Source organism: Pholcus phalangioides, unplaced genomic scaffold, assembly GCF_987345545.1.
Source record: "Pholcus phalangioides strain wild (caught in Gottingen) unplaced genomic scaffold, Ppha-v1.0 ptg000017l_1, whole genome shotgun sequence".
Classification (NCBI taxonomy): domain Eukaryota; kingdom Metazoa; phylum Arthropoda; class Arachnida; order Araneae; family Pholcidae; genus Pholcus; species Pholcus phalangioides.
The window spans coordinates 9916550-9942496 of NW_028301610.1; the positions used below are offsets into that span (position 1 = coordinate 9916550).

Genomic DNA, 25947 nt, shown 5'->3' on the forward strand with positions numbered 1-25947 from the left:
AATTAACACCGGCTCTATTTAACTACGATAATTATAAGGTTAATTATAAAATAGCGTTCCGTACAGACTAAACATACCTCTTATTAGATTAGCTTCCATTTATCCCATTAGCTTCTAAAATATCCAAAAGAACATCGGGATGTTTTTTTAATACAGGTCGATGTTTTTTGATAATTTCTCGACCGCGACGTCCACTCAAGTATCGCATGGCTTTAGTTTTGAGAGAATGAGCGTTGCACATGTCCGCTTTTATAAGTACTTGGATAGCATTCTCCTCATTCAGGTGTGATATGACATAATTGCTGCAGTATGACATCAAGTCGTCCATGTCGTACTTATCGGAAGCTCGAAGAAGTTCTAGCGCAACACTAATGTCCATGACTTTAACATTTCCCGTGTAGATGAACTGAATCAATGCATCCATTATGTCTTTCTCGAAATCTGTGATATGAACACTGTGGCTCTTTTTCTCCTCCATGTCGTTTTTGAACATCGCTTGGAACACTTCGGAACGTGCGCTTAAAATTTTTTGAAACAGTCAATGGCTCTTAGAAGCTTACGAAGTACAGTCGAATCCCGTTATAACGAACTCCAAGAGACCGGAGAATTCACTTCGTTGAAACGAAATTTTGTTATAAAGGAATTCCAGATCTTTGCATTGTTCCTATGTAAACTTATCTGGGTGATTAGAAAAGTGTTCGTTAAAACGAGATTTTCGCTATAACGGTATTCGTTAAAACGGGATTCGACTGTATCTAGAAGGTACTGGTGGCGAATTTCTATAGGAAAAGGCCTAGATTACAATTTGCTCTTTCACATACGGACTTGGAAATTCGGACATGAATGGTCAGTACCGTAACTAGACATTCCTGTGCAAGAATTTGCATTTAGGCCCATTCTGGGACCCCTTCTAAGTGGGTCCTGTGCGGGTGTACCTGTTGCCCCTGCCTAGTTACGACACTGTGAATGGTCATGGAAAAAATAATGCCAACAGTAACTCCAAAGGAAGCTATAAAAGTCGTGAAATGATGATGTCAGCTTTTTTCAAGTCTCAAGAAATTAAAATAACGTTCAAAAAATTGTCTACTCCAGGAAAACAGGGCTTCCAGAAACTGCTAAAGGATTATTTACGTTGAGATTTCCATTTGATATACCTGCCAATTTTCAGGTCATTGTTGTTTTTTACCTCTGCCTAGCCACAGTAAAAAGAAATTCCGTTTCTTGAAAAGAGAAGTTAGGCTTCCCTGATAAGGATTCCCTGTTCATGTGGATCTGTCTATATCGGCACCACTTTGCGCTCAATAAAAACTTGCCTCACTGAACATCAACGCCGCTGTCGCCTGGGGCAAACAAAAAAATCGTCGCTGAACATGCCTTCCTCACAAGGGTCATGACATCTACTTCCAAGGGGCACCGATAATATTCTCTCTTCAGAAACCCACTTCTACTCCCGACTGAACCGCGAAGCTATTGAGATCGTTAAGCACGGAGATAATTTCAACAGGAAGGAAGAAGAGCTGCACTTGAGCAAGATGTGGCACCCGACAATCCCCAAATACCACGCTTAGAAAATCAACTTTTCCGAATTCAGACACCCCCCCTCCCCCCATTTAAATTTGAAGACTCCGATTCCCACCCATCCAATCAGAAGTCGCCACGTCAAATCAACACGTCACTTGTTCACAACAACGAAGTTGATCCTTCCGTATCTCCAGCAGAAGCGTCAGTGGACAACGGTCATCTAAGGAGGTCGTTTAGTGTCCTCGCTCACCAAAAACAGCGCTGAAGATGTTCACCGCAGTAGTGGGTGAAACGTCTGCTATAAAACAGTTTGGAACACGGCATAACAGCCCGAAAGGTACAAAACTTATTGTAATATTGTTTCGCTTTATCTATATTAAAGTGTATCGAATATTTTAAAAGAATTTAAAATATTTCATATATATATACACTGAAGAGCCAAAACTGGTACACCTGCCTAATATCGTGTAGGGCCCCCGCGAGCCCGCAGAAGTGCCGCAACACGACGTCGCATGGACTCGACTAATGTCTGAAGTAGTGCTGGAGGTAATTGACACCATGAATCCTGCAGGGCTGTCCATAAATCCGTAGGAGTAAGAGGGGGTGGAGATCTCTTCTGAACAGCACGTTGCAAAGCATCCCAGATATGTTCAATAATGTTCATGTCTGGGGATTTAGGTGGCCAGCGGAAGTGTCTAAAGTCAGAAGTGTATTCCTGGATCCACTTTGTAGCAATTCTGGACGTGTGGGGTGTCGCATTGTCCTGCTGAAATTGTCCAAGTCCGTCGGAATGCACAATGGACATGAATGGGTGCAGGTGATCAGACAGGATGCTTACGTACCTGTCACCTGTCAGAGTCGTATCTAGACGTATCAGGGGTCCCATATCACGCCAACTGCACACGCCCCATACCATCACAGAGCCTCCACCAGCTTGAACAGTCCCCTGTTGACATGTAGGGTCCATGGATTCATGAGGTTGTCTCCATACCCGTACACGTCCATCAGCTCGAAGCAATTGGAACCCAGACTCGTCAGACCAGGCAACGTGTTTTCAGTCCTAAACAGTCCAATGTCGGTGTTGTCGGGCCCAGACGAGGCGTAAAGCTTTGTGTCGTGCAGTCATCAAGGGTACACGAGTGGGCCTTCGGCTCCGAAAGCCCATATCGATGATGTTTCGTTGAATGGTTCGCACGCTGACACTTGTTGATGGCCCATCATTGAAATCTGCAGCAATTTGCGGAAGGGTTGCACGCGTCTGTCACGTTTAATGATTCTCGTCAGTCCCGTTCTTGCATGATCTTTTTCCGGCCGCAGCGATGTCATAAATTTAATTTTTTACCGGATTCCCGATATTCACGGTACACTCGTGAAATGGTCGTACGTGAAAATCCAAATTTCATCGCTACCTCGGAGATGCTATGTCCCATCTCTAGTGCGCCGACTACAACACCACGTTCAAACTCACTTAAATCTCGATAACCTGCTATTGTAGCAGCAGTAACCGATCTAACAACTATGCCAGACACTTGTTGTGTTATATAGGCGTTGCCGACCGCAGCGCCGTACTCTGATTGGTTCCATATCTCTTTATTTTCATACGCATGCCTGTACCAGTTTTTTTGGCTCTTCAGTTTATGTATCAATCCCCATATTGTCCCCAATTGATATATTGAAAGCACTGTGTATGTACTTTAGAAGTACTTCAGAAAGTACTTTAAAGACAATACCTTTTTTTTTAGCTATTCGGTTTGAAAACATCAAAAAAATTATTTATTAAAATATTACATTAGTTAATTATTTTCCCAAAATTTATAGTTTCAGCGTTATATAATATATAATTTAAAAAATCGAATATTCATCATGGTACAAACAATGGAAAGTAAATAATCATGTGAATTTCATATACATATTATATATAACAGATGTTCTTTAATTTACATAAAATTATATCTTAAAGCGATTTACATCGCATCTTTTGACTGTAACATCTGGATGTTTGTGATTTTAAATAATCAATTACAATGATTTACAAAATGTTTCTTGAATCTCTCACATACCTTATTTGCTTCACACTGATAACATCAAGAGCACGGTTATAAAAAACAACACGAGGTGTTTTGCTCTTCGCGTAATATTAGGATTAATCCGATTCGAATTTTCAGATTCTGTTCTGGATAGTTGATTAGGTGATGTTTTCCATGTTATCCTCTAAAATACCAAGTAAAACATCCGGATGCTTCCGTAATAGTGGTCTATGTTTTCTGAGAAGATCGCGATGTCGGCGAAAGTATTGAAAGGCTTTAGTTTTCAGTTTCTGGGCATTGAACATGTCCGCTTTTACGAGTACATTACCAACATTTTCATCATCCAGGTTCGATATCAGGTAACTGCTACAATAGTGTATCAAGTCATCCATTTGGTACTTATCGGCGGCTCGAAGGAGGTCCAGCGCAATATTTATGTCCATGGTTTTAACACTTCCCGTGTAAACGAACTGAATGAACGCATCGATTATTTCCTTCTTGAAATCTTTTATTTGAACATGACGGTTTCTTTTCTCCTGCATATCATTCTCAAACATTGCTTCAAACACTTCCGAACGTGCACATAATATTGCGGAATGCACTGGAATTTTTTTTTTGCCAACAGATATGATCAAGTCCGCGTTTTCCTCATTCGTCGACAGCGATTCATAATCGTCGATGAGTTTTGCAATTGGGGGCTCCACTTCAGCGGAATATTCAGTATTCGCACTGTCTTGTACACAATTACTGCAATAAGAGACACCTACGGAAACAATTAAGACATCGTCAACAAGTTCTCTGATCAATTCCTTCCTTTTTATCATTTCTGTAAAACCACGTCCTCCAGTGTTGACATCCCGTTCGTCTGATTCTGCTTCCCATAATATTTTCCCAGTGGTATTACGTAGCGTGAAGTAATGAAACTTTATAGATAATTCCATTTTGCCATGATGATTCAGAAAGCATGCAACGAATCCTTTATCGTCGTCTCCTTCGCCTCCTGGATAAATACTTAGATCCCACCTAGGTGAATATTCCTGAAGCTGGAAATATTTGCTTTGGGTTTCCTTACCAACTTTAGAGTTCAAGGTACTAAATTTTGGAATTATCCATGTACAATCGAAATTCGTAAAAACACTGCCAGAAACGCGAACATTTTCAAGCGACATAATTCTATCTTGGCTGAAGTGAAAATAATCAAGATTCATTCGTGTGAATCACGAGTATGTTGAATGATAACTGAATAGTTCAAAGTCTATGGGGTAAGTTGATGGTTTTTTGCATTAAAAAAAACTCTTATCTCTGTAGCCGTCGACTTTGTGGCTTATCTGGTTTTTACGCCTTAGGGTACGTCCATAGTGAACCGCTTCTCGCTACTCGCTTTATCGCGGCTGAAAAAAGATCGTGAAAACTCATTGGGGTGATTAGCAACCATACTGCGCCCGCCTACCTGCTTTTACCGGCTCAAACTGCTTTTACTCGCTTTAACCGGAATTAATCATTATTTCTTTTTCTCGCTTGACCGGCTCACCACTTGCACTTTAAAACGGATTTGTTCCTCGTATTCGTTTCGTTATTCGTATTATAGTCGAATAGTAAATCGACGGAGTTTTTGTAACGATTAATTATAGTTATTACTAATCGTTGATTAATTATGACATAATAAAAGCGAAATTGTTAATCATTAAGTAATTAAGGAAAATTAACAATTATAGTGAATCCAATTGGAGTTTTTATGACGAATAATTATTGTTAATACTAATCGTTAACTAGATATGACATAATAAAAGCGATATCATTAAGTAATCATTAATTAAGGTTAATTAATGATTATATTGAATCCAACGAAGTTTTTGTGACGGATAATTGTTGCTAATACTGATCCTTAATTAGTTATGACAATAATAAGTGAAATCGTTAATTAATTAAGGATCATTAATGTTCATACTAAATCCAACGGAGTTTTTATGACGACTAATTATTGTTAATATTAATAGTTAATTAGTTGACTTAATAAAAATGATATCGTTAATTAATCAAAATTCCGTTTGATTTAGTTGATGTCCGTTCCGATCATGATTTAATTTTATCGTTTAAGTTTTATCGTTAATTAGTTTATTAACTAATTATTAGTTTATTAACTAATTATTAGTTTATTAACTAATTATTAGTTTATTAACTAATTATCGATAATGATTTAATTTTATCGTTAATAAACTAATTAACGATAAAACTAAATTAAACGGAATTTTGTAACGATTAATTCTCGTTTTTCTAATCGAAAATTTGTTGTGGCACTAAAAGCGAAAAATCGCTGATTTATCATCAATTAATTAACTATAATTAGTGATTACACTAACCCATTGCAACTTCAAGGCGAGTTCTACTCATTTCATGTACATTCGTCATTCTTTCATGTTTAATTTTATGATAAATATTTTTTGTTGTCAACAAAAACACAATAGATCCCTACGTGATAGCTCCATGATGCCAACTGCTCATGCAGGCAGACGCTCCCGCGAGTCGTGCACTATAACCACCACCAGCTAGAATCGCGCGGGATCATCTCGCCTTCTACAACTGCCGCAGTTTAAGCAGTAAAGCGAGAAGCGGGAAGCGGTGCACTATGGACAGGGTCACGACCACCTAGATAACCTATCTAGGTGGTCGTGACAGGGTACGTCCACAGTGCACCGCTTCTCGCTTTATTGCTTAAACCGCCCCAGCTGCAGAAAGCGAGATGATCCCGCGCGATTCTAGCTGGTGGTGGTTATAGTGCACCGCTCGCGGGAGCGTCCGCCTGCATGTAGGATGGAGCTATCACGTGGGGATCCATTGTTTTTTTATTTGTGTGACAACTGATAATATTTATCATAACATTAAACATGAAATGAATAGGACTCGCCTTGAAGTTGTGATGGATTTAGTGTAATCGCTAATTATAGTTAACTAATTAATTGATAAATCAGCGATTTCGCTTATAGTGTCATAACTAATTATTATGTATTTATAACTAATTAATTTATTTTCGATTAGAAAAACCAGAATTAATCGTTACGAAATTCCATTTGATTTAGTTTTATCGTTAGTTAGTTAATTAACGATAAAACTAAATCCAACGGTATTTTGATTAATTAACGATATCGCTTTTAATATGTCATAACTAACGATTAGTATTAACAATAATTATTCGTCATAAAAAAACTCCGTTGGATTTAATATGACAATTAATGATCCTTAATTAATTAACGATTAATTAATGATTTCGTTTATATTATGCCATAACTAAACGATTAGTACTAACAATAATTAATCGTCACAAAACTCCAATTGGAATATAATATCCACTATAATTGCTAATTTTCCTTAATTACTTAGTGATTAAAGATTTCGCTTTTATTGTCATAACTAATTAATGACTAGTATTAACAATTAACCATCACAAAAACTCCGTTTTATTCAGTATTTTCTCGTATCCGTTTCGTTATTCGTATTATAGTGGAATAGTAAATCGACGGAGTTTTTGTAACGATTAATTATCGTTATTACTAATCGTTGATTAATTATGACATAATAAAAGCGAAATCTTTATTTAATAATTAATTAACGATAATATTGATATTTCTTGCTACAGAAAGTACTAAAGAAACTTCGATTGGATTACATGCTAAGAAAAGCCTTTTTGACACGTTTTTGAAATCACGTTCTTCCGGCTCTAAGGATTAATGATTATTACTCAATTCACCGACCAACAATTCACCGCCATGCAATTCACCGCAAGGAAAATTCACCGACCAACAATTCACCGCCATGCAATTCACCGCAAGGAAAATTCACCGACCAACAATTCACCGCCATGCAATTCACCGCAAGGAAAATTCACCGACCAACAATTCACCGCAAGGAAAATTCACCGACCAACAATTCACCGCAAGGAAAATTCACCGACCAACAATTCAACGACTTGAATTGGTAAAATATAGCGGTGAATTATTGGCCGGTGAATTTTCCTAGCGGTGAATTGTTGTCGGTGAATTTTCCGTAAACCCCCTTACGGGGGTTTCCTCTCCTCTCACACGCTACGGATTCGTCCGTACGAAGATAATTGCCTTTTGCTTTTACAGAGTAGCTCCATACGGCTGAATATCTGTAGTGTGTGAAGGCACGCATTTAGTCAAGCAGGCCACTGTGTTCTTGAAAACGGCACGGCAGCCGTGTGTTGTAGTGGCAGTGGACGGCGACTCGTCCGTTTTATCATGTGAAAGCTACCATTCAATTGCTCACGCCACTAATTGGAATGTACGGACGAATCCGTAGAGTGTGGAAGGAGCGTTATCTTATCATTGTTTTACGCCTTCCAACGAAATTATCAGAATTAACAGAGATGTGAGTCAGTGCCGCCCTTATCAGACGCTTGGCCCGATGCGAAATTAATAGCGTTGACCAGACGCGTTTTAATAATTTCGAGGCCCCCTTTTTTTATATATTCTGTGTGGTAGGGGAATTGACATCCAAAAATTTATAAATTATTACAGAGCTTGCTGAAATATATCCATACAAAAAAATATAGACGTCATTAAACGTAAATTAACACAAAATTACTGAGAATTTGGAATTTATGAAAATTCAGAACTGAAAAAAGTTTTTAGCTGATGAGAGAGAAAGAAATAATTCCGAAACTAAACTTCTGTAAAATCTGTTCTGTATTTCCAGCTGATATACGTACTTGTGCAGATTTCCAAGTCCTTGCTTTGCTTCGTCTCTGTCTAATCTCTAAGCAAAATACATAGAAAGAAATACTGTTCTTTATAAAATGGAAGCGCATCGAGTGTTTGAACCTGTGGCCCAACCCGGAGAAATTTTGGTGGCCCGCCAAGACACTGATTAGTGAAAAATAAAATCAGCATTCCACACTATCTGAAACCTGAGATCGAAATTCTCATTCATTTTAGACATTCTTTCTAATCGTGCTAACAGTTGGTATATCTGCGGAAAAATCAAATCGGGACCAGAGTTATTGCTGGCCAGGGGTTCAACTTTAAATCAATAAGAGAATAATTTATTAGAATTTTCTGAATTTCATCAGAAATTGTTTTTATTAATAACTGTCAGGTGTTTTTTTTTATCAATATAAATGGTCAGGTATTTATTCATATCTTTTTATTTTTGTAAAATAAATTGAAATTTTATCATAACTCATTGTAGTCACAAGAGGAGCGAGTGGGGGGGGGCTGCCCAACCCCTTTGATTCAACCCTCTCATTAAATGTGGCTCGCTTAACTTTCCAAAAATACTGATGTGGCCCTTGGATGTAAAACGTTGACTCCCCCTCTAATTTTAAGGCGACTACCCTCCTTCGGAATAATTTTTTTTAAAAAAAGGTAATTTTCGATAAAATGCACAGGGTTTTGGAATATGGTATAAAATTCAGAAAAAATAAATGTCATTTCATGAATATTTTGGCAAAAAAAATTATATTGCTAATTATGTATGTAAAATTAGCGTATTTTCGGTACTTCTGCCAGTCATTGCACACTAAAAACTACTGCTTGCATCAACATGTTCTTCACAGAGCTTATTGCTATGATATTTTTCTGTGCAATGAACTAGAAGTTTTAGAATAGTATGGAAACTTTTTGAGGTATGATTGTATACGTGAAAAATACTCGATATTCTCAATTCAAAATCATGAAAATCAAGAAGTTTTGAACTTATTGCTTAATTTTTAGTTCATTGTATAATCAGAACTGTTTAAAATACAGTGGGAAATTTCATAGAGATATTTTGAAAAATTCTTGAGACATCAAGTTTTTGGTGAAGTGAAAAAGCAAAAAAAAAAATTCATATCTTCAGAAAACGCATTCAAAAACATTTTATCAAAATATAAAAGATCATCAAAGTCGTTTTACTTAAATGGCAATAAGTTCGCTTCTAGTTATTCTAGATACGGAAATGAACAGTTTTTGATTTTAGAATAACAGACTTGTTCTTTCGAATGAACAAATGAAAACAATTTTGAAAATTTTGACGGAATTCGTCATCTGAAGGAGGGCAGTCACCTTAAAATAGATTAAAATAACGATCCATTGTTAATTTGTCTATTGAAGGTGTTGTATATGTATGCAAAAAGTACTTTAAAACATGAATTTTTTTTTCCAGCCACTCAGTTTGAGAAAAAATCGAAAATTTATTTCATTATCATTAGCTAAATATTTTCTCAATATTTATAGTTTCGGCATTAAATCGCATATACTTAAAAAAATCGAATATCCATCGTGGCACAAACAATGGAAAATATCTAAACAAAATATCATGTAAATTTTATAATAGATGTTGTAGTTTTTAAATAAAGTATATTTTGAAATTTTCTATTTATATAGATCGCGTCTTACTGAATGTAACATCTAGCTGTTTGTAATATTAAAAAATCAATTATAATGTGAATAAATTCGATTTACGAAATATATCTTGAATCACATACCTTATTTGCTTAATTGATAATATCATGAGTTTGATTATAAAAATAACATGAGGTATTTTGCTCTTTACGTAATATTGAGATTGATCATGATTTTAATTTCCAAGTCTTCACTGAAAAAGTAATTACGTGACATTATTCTTATTAGCCTCCAAAATATTGAATAAAACATCCGCGTGTTTCTTTAGTAGCCTTCTATGTTTTTTGAGAAACTCTCGATCGTGATGTCGGCGAAAGTATTGAAAGGTTTTAGCTTTGAGTTCATGGGCATTGTACATGTCCGCTTTTACGAGTACATTGCCAACATTTTCATCATTCAGGTTCGATAGAAAGTAATTGCTGCAGTAGCGCATCAAGTCATCCATTTCGTACTTATCGGCGGCTCGAAGGAGTTCCAGCCCAAGAATCATGTCCATGTCTTTAACGTTTCCCGTGTAAATGAACTCAATCAACGAATCGATTATTTGCTTCTTGAAATCCTTTATTTTAATATAGTGGCTTCTTTTTTTCTTCTTGTAATTCTCAAACATCGCTTGTAACACTTCCGAACGTGCACTTAATATTATGGAATGCACTGGAATTTTCTTTTTGCCAACAGATATTATGGAGTCCGCGTTTTGCTCATTCGTCGACAACGATTCATAATCTTCGATGAGTTTTACGATTGGGGGCACTTCAGCGGAATATTCAGTATTCACACTGTCCTGTACACAATTACTGCAATAAGAAACGCCCACGGAAAATATCAAGACATCGTTGACCAGTTCTCTGACCAATTCTTCCCTTTTGATCATTTCTGAATAGCCACTTGCTCCATTGCAGACTTCCCATTCGTCTGATTCTATATTCCATAATATTTTCCCGGTGACATTACGTAGCGTGAAGCAATGGAACTTTGTAGATAATTCCATTTGGCCATGATGATTCAGAAAGCATGCAACGAATCCTTCATCGTCGTCTCCTTCGCCTCCTGGATAAATACTTAGATCCCACCTTGGTGAGTATTCCTGAAGCTGGAAATATTTGCTTCGGGTTTCTTCACCAGCTTTAGAGTTCAAACAACTAAATTTTTGGATTACCCATGTGCAATTGAAATTCGCAAAAACATTGCCAGAAACGCGAACATTTTCATGTGACATAATTCTACTATTCCACAGCTGTAGCGAAAATAATCGAGATTTTTCATGCGAAATACCATAAAAATGATAACTAAACAATTCAAGGTCTACAGTTTTTACTGGAGTTCGACCTATTTGCGAAACAAACACAATGTACTTATCTCTGTAGCGGTAGACTTTATGGAACTTTATGGCTTATCGTTCGCGGTTTTAGTTTTAGTTTACGCCGCCCCTCAAATATTATCAGAATTTACAGATCGAGTTATATGGACTGAAAAATGATAAAATATGCTCTAAAAACCGAAAAAAATCGACAAAAGTAACAAAATATGTGATGCAATAAGAACACGCATTAAAAATGTCAATAACATGCAAAGAAAAATTGTGTTTCTTTACAGCATATTCTACTTTAAAAAATTATTCTCACGCAAATAAAACCGTCAGGTTTCTTATCTAGGCATTTCAGTTACAGTACCAGTAAGTTCTCACTCTATCAGAACAAAATCATTCAATGAAAAAGTAATTCAGTACAGATACATATATATACCAGTGACAAAACAGAAAAAGCATCACAAAATGGCCAATTTTTCAGTTCTTAATTAACATTTGGTTTACGAAAATAGAAATGATGAAGAAAAATAATGAGCTAGTGGAGTCAGAACAGGGGGCTCTTTCGATGCACGAGCACTACAGAATTTTAGAGCACCCAGAAGTAATCCAGAAATCAAAATCTCCTACATAAGGCTTAAGATGAACTCCGAAAGCTCTACAGCCCTTCTGACGCGACGCCCCTGAAAGGAACTATGCTTTTCTTGTATATTGTACAATGGTTTTTCCGTGATGTTGAAAAATTTTGAAGCTTACAGTGACATTTTTTATGATCCGATGACACGTGTCCTGGACTGTTTATCCTTGTATGAATAGAGTAAATTTAAATACAGGGTGATTAAATACATGGGACGAACTTTAAGAGGTGATATAAGACTCCTGACGAAGCATTTTTGGTCATAGAATGTGCGGTCGAATCGCTATAGCAAAGGCGGTAGAGGGTGTTTTTAGCGAGTGCCCAAAACAGAACTTCACCAAAAGTAAATACCATATTTTTCTGACGGATTTGCTGCAATAAGTTCAATCAACCATTCGAGGGTGCATGGTATTGTAGTGTGGTAGGCCTTATCATGATGCAACCTGGGTAACGTAAATTCTATCACAAGTTATCATACCTCTTTATCTCATTGTTTGGTGCCACATAACCTTGATGGTCCTTGTGCACCATTAAAAAACAAACTGCAATCCAAAGGTGCATATGCACCCTCGAATGGTTGATAACGGATATCACAGCAAATCTGTCGGAAAAAAAAGATATTTACTTATGGTGAAGTGCTGTTGTGCACTCTCTAAAAACACCCTCTACCGCGTTTGCTATTGCGATATTTGCGATGCATGATTCTATGATCAAAAGTGTTTGTTTAGGTGTCTTATATCACCTCTTAAAGTTTGTCCCATTGATTTATAATCACACTGTATAAATGATTGCAAACAGTTATTTACAAAATTAAACAAATATGGCTGTATACTCTAGTTGCCCGAGTTAAGACGTCTTTAAAAAATCATCGAAAAATTAGGTATCTAAGATATGTGGACACGGTAGCCTAGGTCGGTAAGATACTCGCCTAAAGCAGTGGTTCTCAACTTTTTTTTGTCCATGGCCCCCTTTCAACCATTTCTCATTCCTGTGGCCCCCCTTGCGAACATGAATAATTTTCTACTCCCCTTCCTTTCTCCCCCCCCCCCCGTTTTCCCATTAGAAGATAATTATTCAAAAATTGCCTGAAGTGTAAATATTTTTGAATTTAGTTTGATTAATTTTTAATTTATGAAAATAACGAAAAAGCAAAATAAACATAATAGAATAAAGTAAAAATAGAATAAATCCCTTGGGGTCACAAAGTGTCTGTATCATCGTAATGTTACTTTTTGTGAAGTTCATTGTTTTGTGTTTTTCTCAGTTTGATTTACACGTTTTATGTGTTGTGTCAGTCCAATTAAAAAAAAAAAAATTTTTAATCAATGTAAACTCTGCGCTTGAAGACGGCACAATGTCATCAAGTTACTGTACTGGATGAAATTTTTATTATTCCCAAATTAGTTTTTTTGTGTAAAAGATTATGGTTTCATGGAGAAATGTCAGTTGTAGCTTCCAAAATACGCATTCTTATAATGATAAAAATCGCAAAAAGTGGTAGCAAGCAGTTTTGTTAATTTTATTCTCTTCGTGCGGATAAAACTAGTAATGAGGGAGTAGCCACACAAATGAATCACAATTGAAAAGTTCAACCTTTCACGTCATTTTTAACAATAATACATGTATCGAGGATATAGGTTCATGTTGTAGCCCTACTATGAATTTAAAAAAATTAACTAAAATACGTGTGAAAATTTTTTAAATATTTGTTTGAAATATTCATTCCAGAGAAATCATCTGGAATCAAAACTGTTCGTGTGAACATAATAATGATTCATTATCAGTATTTCAAGCCCATCGGAAAATATAAATAATCAGATTTTCAAATAAGAAAATTATCAGTTTGTGGACTTCAATTTTGATACGTGAAAATCTGATATTTCATTGGATGTGTGACAAGCTACCTTCAAGTGGCTTTTTGGTTCATAATGTGACCGCTATCTCGCAGGCGAACGAAGCAACGTGCTAGTTGGCTTAAACACAGCACAATATTTCACATTACAGTCCGTACTATATTTAATATACAGGGCGCATAGGTAAAGGGGCATATGGCATTTTACTGGCGAACCATTGGTCCTAGAAGCATACTTCCAGTTGGAAAAAGTACCCGAATAATATGTAGTACTCAGATATTTGATTCATGATGCCAGGGGTACATAGTTATTAAAATAAAAATGTTAACTTTTTATGCAGACACCCTGTGTCCCAAAACCCAATTGGAAAGTTGTTTCCCGGTCTCCCACAAAAAAATTCAACGTGTTTAAGTTCAAATTTTCACTCAGATATTCGAAGAAAGTTGAAAAAAAAACAGCATTAAATGAGGGGAAACCATTTTACCCGCATTTAATGCTGTTTTTTCCCAAATTTCCTCAATTTTTCGAATTCGCATATCTCGGTGAATATTGCACTTAGAAACGTGAAATTATTTTAGTTGGCATCGGGAAAGACAGAGCAACAACTTCTTAATCGGGTTCTTTGGCACACTGGGACGGTATAAAAAGTTGTTTTTTTTATTTTATAGCTATACAACCCCTTACAACATGAATGACATATCTGAGTTGGACACGTGATTTGGATACTTTTTCTAGTTGGGTATGTCTCTAAGATTAATGGCTCACCAGTAAAGTGTCATACGCCCTGTTACACATGCAGCCTCCAAATACACGTAAAAAATAGCTTGAGACGAAACACAGGCAACTCTAATTTTAACAAATACCATTATAATGGGAAAAATATCGTTTCAACGAAAACTTTTCTAATCCCTCGGATAGGTTTACATAGGAACAATATAAAAATCTGGAATTCCTTTGTAACGAAATTTCGTTATTACGAAGTGATTTCTCGGGTCTCTTGGAGTTCCGGTCTAATGGGGTTTGACCAAAGCGTATTAATAAAGGGTCTTTAATACGCTTTGGGTTTGACTGTATTTCCCGCCAAAAAAAACTGACATTTTTGCAGTAAAGTAGTTGAACTTCGGCAATTTGATCTGAAAACAGTCCTTTTTATAATGATTATGTCCTTTTTACTTTTATAAATTTAGGAAGGAAACAAAAGCAAGAAAGGGTGGGGAGAAAGAGAAAAATGGCCAAGACGGGCTCGGTTGTGCGTAAATGCCTCTAAATTCCACTTGTGCGCAAGGGGATTCGTTCATCTTCATTTGATTCGATTCGTTCACATTTTCATTTTGATTCGAACTCCAAATCTTTGGCATTTAGACATCATTTCCAACTATCAAATCTAAGTAGTTTTTGCAGATTGTGAAAACGCGTCACTGAATTGGTTTTGCATGCGTGTTATCAACACTAAAAACTATAAATTTTAGGTTGACAGATACAAAGAGACGCATTGAGAGGGTTATGGACATTTCAAAGTGAAGACTTACGTGAGAATTTATTGCACTTTTTTCAAAAATCAGCAGATGCAGTGAGTCTCTAATCAACGGATTTAAATTGCTTTAAATGCAGTCATACGCCTTTTTTAGAATTTTTTTCTCTAATGTCCCCCACAACATTGTTCTTGCAGGATAGGAAAATTCCATTGAAATTATTTAGGATGCTGCAGGCCAGTAGTAGGGCAGTTAAAAGGAAGCATTACAGTATCGATTAAAAAAACTTTAAAGATGTGGTGTCAATCTTGGAGGAAGTCTCAATACAGGGGCGGCTCGAGCTTACATGCCGCTCGGGTACGAAGCCTCATGTGCCGCCCCTACTGGCGACCCTGCCAGGAGGCTGATAGGGCTTCGGTGAAGGGCACCTGGAGATAAACCTGATTTTTTTTCAGAAGAAAATCGCACATCATTGTTTACAGTGCAAAATGTTTTGAAGTAGAAAATTTTTGTCTTTGTTTTTTGTGTTCTAGAATTATTTTACCATTCTTAATAAATGCCAGATAACTTAATCCTTGAAAGAGCACTTATTTTTGCGAGCCATCATCATGATGATATCAAGATGATATTTAACGGGGTAATTTTTATTAAGAACATTTTTTCAAATATGTTTCTGGTATTCCAGGGGCCGGACAAGTGAAAAACCAAATTTTTCCCTGGCCTTCATTTGACTATTGTGGATCAAATTCTAAGTGAGGGTATGGTCCCCTAGGCTGGGATCTTTTGCAGGCCCCCTCATAGTCACATTTCTTACGGCCCCTTCTATAGTTAATTTATAGTCTGAAAAAGCTAAAAAATTATGAGAATTATCCCGGGCTCTCGTGGGGGCCATGGGGGAGGGAACCAAAATGCACACATGGTCCTTGTAATAGAGTACAGGGGTGGAGCTTGGCCATGCGACCCATTGCGGCCACACGGGGCACCGCTTAAGAGGATGCTAAATCCGGGGTGAATGGGCAAAAAAAAATTCTATTGGCGAAAAAAAACCAAACTGTCGGCTCTGGAGGGGCGCAAAATCCGAAATGAAGGGGGGGGAAAAATGTTTTGTTTGGAATTGTTTAGATAAATTGTGTGGGAGGGGCATGACCTTCTAAGGGTAGGGCTGACAGGGCTCCAGCTTGAGGCCCGGGACAAAATCCTTATAACTTTTCTTTTTTCACTCTATAAATTAACTGTAGAAGGGGCTTCGTGGAAAATCGGGCATGGGCCCCACGAAAGATTCCCTGACGCAGGAGGTAGGGGCTATGGAGGGAGCAATAGGTAGGAGGCGCAAAAAATAAGTCCCACACGGGTACAGATTTTGTCTCGAGCCGCCCAGATAGCTTACATTCTTGTTTCTGGTATTGCGATCAGATGCGTTGTCTATTCTCAACGTTTCCGTTGTCGAGGTATAGTATGACTCAAAAGCGTGATGTCGTGAATTTTTACTGTGTTAAATTTTGTTGTCTTAAGTAAAGTCTACGCTGCCGCCCCTTACAACCTGCTGCCCGGGTGCGCCGCACCCCTCGTACAAACTGCCCCTGTCCCAATACATTATCACAGCAATGTAGTTTTAAAAAAAATTAAATTTCGCGGGCATTTTTCCTCATGTATGATTTGGTCTCTTGGAGTTCGTTATAACTGAATTCGACTTTATTTCTTTTTTGCAGAGGTAATGGATTGGCACCCCCTTTCAAAATTCATAAAAAATACCCCAGAGCAATCATTCGCTCTATTCGATTTTTATAAATATATTCCCCATCAGACCACTCAGTGCTGGCTGAAGATAGCTTTGTGCTAAACTAGATGGCTATCCGTCTGTAATTGCATGAAAACGATGGGTTTTTTACAAGCTTTCATTTTTCACCCATCTACTTCTTGGATTACATTTACTACCAGCACTCAAAAGAATGTCAATGAATGGTCAACAAATCTTTGTTTTCTTTATGGCAGCCCTCTTTGAATGAAAAGTCTGAACACACACAATTTTCTGTCTTTACAGTTACTCCATTTTGCTTAAACCTCTTCTATAGTTTGTGTCAGGGCCTACTGAATGAATGAACGCCAGGGTCTCTCTGCCACCGAACTTATCCCGTTGCCGAGATCTCTTCCAGCCCAGCTTCGTGGCAGAGTCTGGAACAAAGTGAGTGTGTACACCTAACAGTCTTTAGCTAGTGTTGTGTATGATATTTTAGCGCTCCCATGTCAGGGCCTACTATCACCCCCAAGTCGTAAAACCACCGAGATTACATGAACCACTTTTTTTATTTTCTTCTTCCTCATGTTAATGCTACGTGAATGGGGAAAAATTACGAAAAAGATATTCTATGCATTTTGTTTGAAATTAAATTTTTTTAGTCAGAGTGACTAAAAAAAATTTAATGTAACAAATTTCTTCGTGGCCCCCGTATCAGTAGCCGTGGCTCCCCTTTTGCAAGATTTTCATCCGTGGCCCCCCCCCTGGAATATCCTAGGGCCCCCATGGGCCATATGGCCCCCGGTTGAGAACCACTGGCCTAAAGTACCAAAAGATGTTTAGAGGTGTCACGAGTTCGATACCCGGTTCGTCCTCGTCAGAAAACTTTCCTGACACAGGAATACAACAAAAACGGCGACATGACCGCAGAAAAAATTGCTCCCGCAGGGAGTCCCACATTGAGGAGTTGGTGCACCAACCTCTCGATGAGTATAAAAAACAAGCCTGCCGTTCGGAATCGGCAATAAATTGTAAGTCCCGGTCTAAAATTAGTCCTCGGATGCAGAAAAATGACCGTGGTGCGACAAAAATGATTTAAGATATGTAAAACTTTATACCAGCATAGGAAAGTACACTGCTCAAAACAATTAGGGGAGCAAGCAAAAAAGTGAAGAAAACCGTGCGAGACAGCCACGTATTGGCATACAATGGATAGTACACGCGTATAAATGCGCAATACAGAAAAAAAGACGTAAAAAAATTTGGAATTAAGCTTTAATTCTTTGAAAATATGGAAAAAGATGATTTAGGGCAACAATTTGGTTACAGGTAAACGATAAAAAAAAGTACTGTTTAGACATGATGCATGAGTTTTAATAGGGCATGTGGTCTCCTCGAACAGCTAAGACTGCTGCACACCTGTTTGCCATGGATGCGATGAGGTTATCGATCAGACTTTGGGGAATACTGTTCCACTCCTCAAGAAGTGCAATCTGCAAGTCTCGGACAGTAACAGGCGGCCTTGGTCGCGCAGCAATGCGTCGTCCGATCATGTCCCAAACATGCTCGATTGGATTCAGGTCAGGAGAGCACGCTGGCCATTCCATACGCTGTATTGTTTCAGCTTCAAGCATGTTCTCCACCAGACGAGCTCTATGCGGTCGGGCATTATTATCCTGGAAAACAAAGGAATCTACAATGGCTCCAGCGTAAGGGATGACATGAGGTCGCAGTATTTCGTCTGCATACCTTCGGGCCGTCAAAGTGCCATTCCGAATGATATGCAGGTCCGTACGTCCGCCTATGCTGATTCCACCCCATACCATCCAACCAGCTCGTCTGTATTGTGACCTTTCACGAACGAATGCGGTGTTATTTCGAGTGCCCCTGTCCCTCCATACCAGAACACGTCGGGTGTCACACTCCAGACTGAATTGGGACTCGTCTGTAAACAGCACTTGGCTCCAATCATGTTGCTCCCAATCTCGATGTTCAGCAGCCCATCTTCTTCGGGCCGCACGATGGCGTGGGGTCAACGGAATGCAGACCATTGGCCTACGTGCATAGAGCTCTCCCTCATGAAGCCGATTACGTACTGTTTGGCTGGACACCCTTCGTCCCGTTGCCAAGAGCAACCGTCTTTGCAGCTGCGTAGCATTCTCTGTTCTGTTTCGACGGGATGTTAACCGTATATACCGGTCATCAGTTGCTGTAGTGGCGCGTGGCCGACCTTGCCCTGGTCGACGTCTAACATTTCTTGTTTCTTGTTATCGATTCCACAGCCTTGCAACAACACTTCTGGCGACTCCAACAGCGTCCGCGACACTACGTTGTGTTTGCCCGGATTCCAGTCTGCGTATAACACGCCATGCCATGGATTCCGGTAAATCACGTTGTTGAGACATCCCCAAGCCCTCAAGTCACCTTGTCTCAAAAAAAAAATACTGCGCAATCGAATTTCACAGTTACGGCAGTAAAACAGACGTTTCTGCAACATCCCGATTTCTGCCCTTATCTACTTTTTCTGGTTTTTGACGTCATGAACTCTGATTTGCATATGAAGTTTTCTTCTTCCGTTTCCTGCTAGGCTTTAAATTATGGATGATTCATTTTATGTTACTTATCGGTATACATCTTTGCGTAATTTTGTTAAAACCATGTGCTCCCATAATTGTTTTGAGCAGTGTACATACAATCAAGAACATGTGTGAAAGAATTGGAATAAATCGATGGTTAAATAGTATTTTTAATGATATTTTTATTAGAGCGCAGTTTTTCACCATGTTAAAAGGTACGAGACCCCTTAATGCTGAATTGCCTCGTCATTGGATTGGACGTAGTTTCAAAGATGGCGTTCCACTTCTGCCACGGTCTTAACACCGTGCGATTTTTTTCTTGTCGGGGTGAAAGATCTTGTGTTCGTACCCTCCTTTGCCGCGTGATTTAGCTGAACTGCGTGGGCGGATCACACGTGCTGTCGATACTATGGATCGTGCCATGTTGGAGAGAGTATGGCAAGAACTGGATTATCGGATTGATGTATGCAGCGTGAGCAATGGTTCACACATCGAACACCCGTAATGTCTTTAAATAAACTTGAATTGTTTCTGTATTCAATGCCAGGCTCCCCTTCGCTGCACTCATCATAGTTTCCCCACTACAGCATTCCGAAACCCGGTAGGGAATTATGAATCACCCTGTATTTGATTGTGTAAATCAATCCCACACGTACAAAACCATGAAAACTTGATCGAATTTATAATAACAAATAAAATGTAAATGAAATTCCTTTAGCTCATCCGTTGATTTCTTGCGTTCTCCCAAAGTCATTCTTCCACTTTTCCGGGGCTTGGTTCGTCCTGGATTGGAGTATGTCGTTAGGTTTTGGAGACCAAACTCAAACTTACTGAAGGACACTGACTTGGTCAAGGGGGTGCAGAGGAGAGCCACGCGTGCTCTTGGTGACACACGGGGCTTAGGATATGAAGAGAGACTATTTTTTTTGAAAATGTTTACATTGGAAGTGCGCAGGTGTCGGAGGGGGGAATATGATCGAAGTGTAAAATTTTCAACAGGATGGATAAAATGGACCATGATTTAATAACCCTCAAGCCCGGAGGAGATTTAAATGAATCCCATCTCGTAGATCGGAGAAAATTAAAATGGAATCGTCAGTTTTGCAGATGTTTAGTTAAAAAATTATTAACTTTTAAACTAATCATTGAATTAATTTGAAAATTTTTATGTTTATAGAATAACGTTTTGTCTACAATATGTTACCTGTATTACCTAGAAAAAATTTATATTTTCTTTTGGTAAATTTTTTTCCTTTTTTTCACTTCTACCGCGGCATTAAAATCGGATTTATAACTCAGCCCCTTTGCTGTAACAAAGAACTATTAACTTAATTATAATTATACAGCGTTATAGCTCAATGGGCTAAAACATGCTCTTTACAATAATATCTTGGATCTCGCGTGTTAAGTAGCAAATTTGCATCACTCGTAGCAAAATACGATAAATGAAAATAATATAATAATTATGTGATTGCACAAAGTCACATTATTCCTCTTTCGAACGATACCAAACATGAAGAGATCGTGAAATAATATAATGGATTAAAAAAAATTATAAGATATGCAGTTGATCTCGCCGACGTTGAGGGGTTAATACATCGTCAATCAACTGCTTCGACAAGGGGATACTAGTATCGATTGGTAAGGAACAACTCTAGGTTGTGGTGTCGCAGGGAGCTTTTTCTTTAATAGGGTTGTGAATAAATGGAATAGTTTACCTCCGGGGGTCGTGAATTCTAACGCGATTTTGACACGTTTAAAAAAAAATACGATAAACATATTGGAATAAATCGAGAAGCTATCCATACTTAGATGAGACAACTATAATTTATTATGGGCAGTATGTATATTTATATTTTATCATAATTATTGTTTTGTTTTTGCTCTGTTCGAGTTGCTTATATTTGATATAGTTCATATTCGACAATCATATTTTTATAGGCATTTTGTTTGTTGTGTCCTTTCCATTTGTAGATGTTAAAAAAATTGATCTTTTATATCAGTATGGTCCAATTGACTGGACGATAAATAAACGCTTTAGCCATTGCAACGTGTCAAAAATTATACCAACCACAGTTTATTATACAGTTTATTTTACATTTAAAAAATATTTATTAATTCTTACTTACCCTCACTATTAGAAGTGTTTAATGATTTCGTACAACAAATCACCACGTGATTCTAAAACAGATTGGTTCTTAAAAAGAATCTCTCGCCATCGAGTTCCTCGGAAAAATTCAATAGCCTTTGATCGAACTTCAGTGGCGTTGTACATGTCGGCATGTAAAAGCACTTCACCAACATTTTCATCGTTAAGATTTGGTATTAGATAATTGCTGCAGTATAGCTTTAGGTCATCCATTTGGTACTTATCCGCAGCTCGAAGGAGTTCCAACGCAATATCGATAGACGTGACTTCAATATTTCCGGTATAAATGAATTCAATCAATGAATCTATTATGTTCTTACTGAAATCAGTGATTTCAACACTGTGGCTAATTTTCTCCTTCATATCGCTCTGACACATTGCTTCGAACACTTTAGAACGTGCACTTAATATTACAGAATGGACAGGAATTTTATCTGCTCCTATAGATATCACGTAGTCGGTGTTTTCTCCACTTGTCGACGACGATTTATAATGCTCGATCAGCTTTGATATTGGGCACATTTCGGCTGAATATTTGGTGTTTGTTCTGGTTCTCACGCAAGTGCTGCTATATGAAACGCTCATGCAAAATATCAAGACATCTTCGATCAATTTTTCAATTACGTCATCCCTTTCCTCTATTAATATAAAACACATTGTTCCGTCTCTTTTGAGTACATCGCTGCGATTGGGTGCGAGATGACACAATATTTTTCCAGCAGTGTTACGAAGCGTCAAGGAATGTACCTTTACGTACAGTTCTTCTTTGTCCCTCACGCGAAAAAACTCTAAACAGCATGCCATCGATCCTTCATCTTTATCTGACTGTCCCCCGGGAAAAATAGTTAGGCACCATTCTTGCGAATGCTCCTGAAGCTTGAACATTTCACTCCTTGTCACTTTACCTACTTCAAAGTCCAAATTACTGAAATCTGGAATTATCCACGTGCAATGGAAATTCCCAAAAACACTACCAGAAACAAATACACGTCTTCTATCTAGAGACATAACTGTATCAGACATATCTGAAGTGGGAAGAATCAAAATGTCAACAAGAAAACGCTTATCTTGCTTATCAAAGCTAGCCAAGTGCAGCTGGTGGTGAGACAAACAACGTATCTGTGTAGAAAAAAAAATCAGTTTTAGTTTCACTTACAGCAGGGCTATGTAATAAAGGCCGTCTCATGAGGCGCTTGCGCAGTCGGTACCAGCTGACGTCATGAATGACGTCATTGATCAAGCAGAGCGGAGAGTGCGCCCGCCCGCTTTGCTACCCTGTTAATTACGACAGTTTGCAATCGCTCTACTGCCTATTTTATTGAATTCTTCCCATAATTTTTTTTTTCGATTAACGTCATCATCATTTTTATATTTATCAGCTTGCTTCGTCCAACAATTGAAGGTTGGGATATAAGAAATTTTGCATGTGCTTATGAGGGAACTTCTACTGAGAATATTTTTCTCGGCTCCATTTCAGTTGAATCAAGTACGTTAGTTAATTTTTAATTGAAAGCCAACTCGAGACAAATAATTTCAATTATCTCTTTCGAACTTTCTATAATTTTTAATTATCTCTTGTTATTTTCATTTGAATTAGCTGTAGGTTTTAGAAAAAGTGTTAACTTCGTTATTACCAATACAAATGCAACATAATTACATGGGAAGAAAATATAAAAAAATGTAATATTAATTACATATTAATATAATGTTAATATTAAAAATATAAGCAAATATAAAAAAAAACGCTGTGGTTTTCAGATGTGGCTTTTTAGGGCTTAGATATAATATTCTGTCCAAAGCATTCGAACGTACTCGTCTATTGTTCACTGGAGATTCTCTTAAAATAGATTTATCATTTGGTGCACCTTGAACGGCTAGATTTACTGACTTTACAACAGAGGCTTTCAAAATTTTTTTTTTGAGGATTTTTCTCCTAGATTCTTCAGGTCATCCTCATAATTACTAGGTTGAAAATGATTGCTGCAAATATGAGCGTATTTACAGTCTACTTGATCGAGCCTCTTACATTCGGGCACCCATATTTTGCGATCTAAGTGGTCTGTTGCGGTCTTTAGGAAAATTATGTAACTTGAATCCCAAGTTTCTCTGTCCTCCGAGTATAGTTCTTGCATGTTGCTCTATCGCATAAGAACTCATATTTATTTTCTCATTTCCACAGAGAGAGAGAGAGAGAGAATCATAAAAAATAATATAAAAACACAACAAGTGCAACTAAAGCAACACCATAAACGAGAGATCACACTCAACTGAAACAGTAAAATAAGCAACTAACGTAACTTTTCAATACGATAGGATACGACTCTTTGTTCTTCGTTTGCGTGTCATCTACTACAAACTGCTTGATCAATGACGTCACGCAGAAGCTCCGAGAAACGTCCATCTGAGATTGGGCGTTTAAAAAGAGATGAAAAGCCCTTACCATAGTCCTGATTTTACAGTCGCTTCCACTTAGTACGACTTTTTTCGTGGTCCCAACTCTAATTTTCAATAGTTCCAACTCTAATTTAATCAAGACTTCCCGTTTACAACATTTTTTCATGATGGTTATTTAAAAACGTTATAAGCGGCATCCACTGTAAACTCCCTTTATAGCAAATAAGTAAATGAAACAGTAGATAATTTTTTTTTAAATTTCGATAAAAATATTTCACCAAATCCAAATCTGTATTTTTCATGTACGTAAAGCCGAGTCGACACCCGCAAAACTCAGCAGCGCAAAAACCGGTTCTGGGTTTTGGCTACGTAGAATCGATCATTAAAATCACCCGCCATGTGCTAGCCAAACCTCAAAACCGGCTTTTACGTTGCGAAGTTCTACGGCTGTGGTGAATGAAAATGATGGATCAACTGCGAAATAAAACATAGTTTTCTCAAACGTAATCATTATTTCTCATACATAAACTATTTGACATGTAAAAACTAGTTGATTGTCTTGGCATGCGTTGCCGTATGTTCTTTTATTCCAAAATCTAAATGCTTTTCTAAATTGTTACAAAATTATGATGTTTCAGACCAGCGTTTCGCAACTTTTCTGAACCTAAGGGCCACTAAAATGTCTGAAACAATTCGATGGACTACCAATTTACGGAATATGGGCTTAATTTATTATAGAACCTGTGTGGCCTTATGAAATTAGTTTGTTTCACATAATTAAATAATTTTCATTTGATCAGAATTAAAGTTCCAAGTCAGTCTCTGGACCATGTGTCTTATCTTCATGGACCATAGGTTGAAAAACGCTGTTCCAGACTCAGAAATCTCCAGACAACAGTTCAACATTCACTTCAACGATATTTTAAGGAGCTTTCTAAATCACACTGAAAGAACAACAATTTAATACTGTATGTATGTACTGCAATTTTAAAATAAAATAGTTAACTTGATAATATTATTTTTATCCAATTATATTGATCTGACGAATAACTGTCAAAATAGGACGAGGTATAATTGATAAAAAGCAGAATACACAACAAATGGTAATGAAATGATTATATTAACTTACATCGCGATCCATTGTTCAAAAGTCAGCATTTTTTTTAATCATGTGCATAGATAATTTACGTGCGTGGTTAAATGTCTTATTAGCGAAAGATATGAGTTCTATCACCATTTATGCGAATAATGGTAGATGGATCTCTTTAGGAATTTTTTATTTATTCCAAAATATTTGGGCAATCTAGTTAAAGTCTAATTGAAGCTTTAAATCAATAAAATGTTCAAAAGAAATCAGAGAGTCCTTTGAAACATACTTGAAATTATTCATGGAAAAGTGATGAACCATCACAAATTGATATTATTTCATTAATGAATCTATATCTTACGGTTTCTTGAATTTTCTCCACTGAGATATCGGTAATTGAAAATCTTGATTTTTTGCAATTCTTACGCGATAAATTGCGTTTTTTTTAAAGAAAATGTTGTTGTTGTAGAAAATGTTGCGTTTTTAAGAAAATTTCAAGACTTCAAAAAGTAGAAAAAAACAAGAATTTATATTGCCGATATATCTCAGCGAACTCTTCATATTTAGTTTTTACGGGATTAATTTCCCCAATAGGCTACAGTTAAGAGATTTAAAATTTTTACTTTATAGCAATTTTATTTGTGGGCTGTATAAAAGTTTTAATTTATAAAATATTTATCCAAATTACGGGAATTTCATCACTTTCACAATCAAATTTTTGCTCATATTTTTTTTTTCCGAAATTTTCAGTTTTCTCGGACACTCTTCGAGTTTAATCCGTATATACGAACA

At 37.3% G+C, this 25947-nt stretch overlaps 3 protein-coding genes across 4 annotated transcripts in view; all 3 read right to left on the reverse strand.

Annotated features, from left to right (window-relative positions):
• LOC149072347 (speckle-type POZ protein B-like) overlaps nt 1–22687 on the reverse strand; it is a 47288-nt gene extending 24601 nt beyond the window's left edge. Inside the window, exon 1 of one of the 2 annotated variants that reach the window (XM_089246264.1) lies at nt 21655–22687. In XM_089246264.1, the coding sequence (XP_089102390.1) occupies nt 21663–22682 (1020 nt within the window). In that variant the 5' untranslated portion in view covers nt 22683–22687 and the 3' untranslated portion in view covers nt 21655–21662. Of the gene's footprint in view, nt 1–77; nt 522–21654 lie in introns of those variants that run through there. The other variant, XM_089246265.1, reaches the window with a different exon arrangement.
• LOC149072350 (speckle-type POZ protein-like) lies at nt 3333–4848 on the reverse strand. Its single transcript, XM_089246950.1, has one exon. It carries the CDS (start codon nt 4754–4756, stop codon nt 3707–3709), a length of 1050 nt encoding a protein of 349 aa, XP_089103076.1. The 5' UTR covers nt 4757–4848; the 3' UTR covers nt 3333–3706.
• On the reverse strand, nt 10152–11165 carry LOC149072351 (speckle-type POZ protein-like). The gene has a single exon (XM_089246785.1). The coding sequence runs from the start codon at nt 11163–11165 to the stop codon at nt 10152–10154; it is 1014 nt and encodes a 337-aa protein (XP_089102911.1).
• Nucleotides 22688–25947: the final 3260 nt, after the last annotated feature.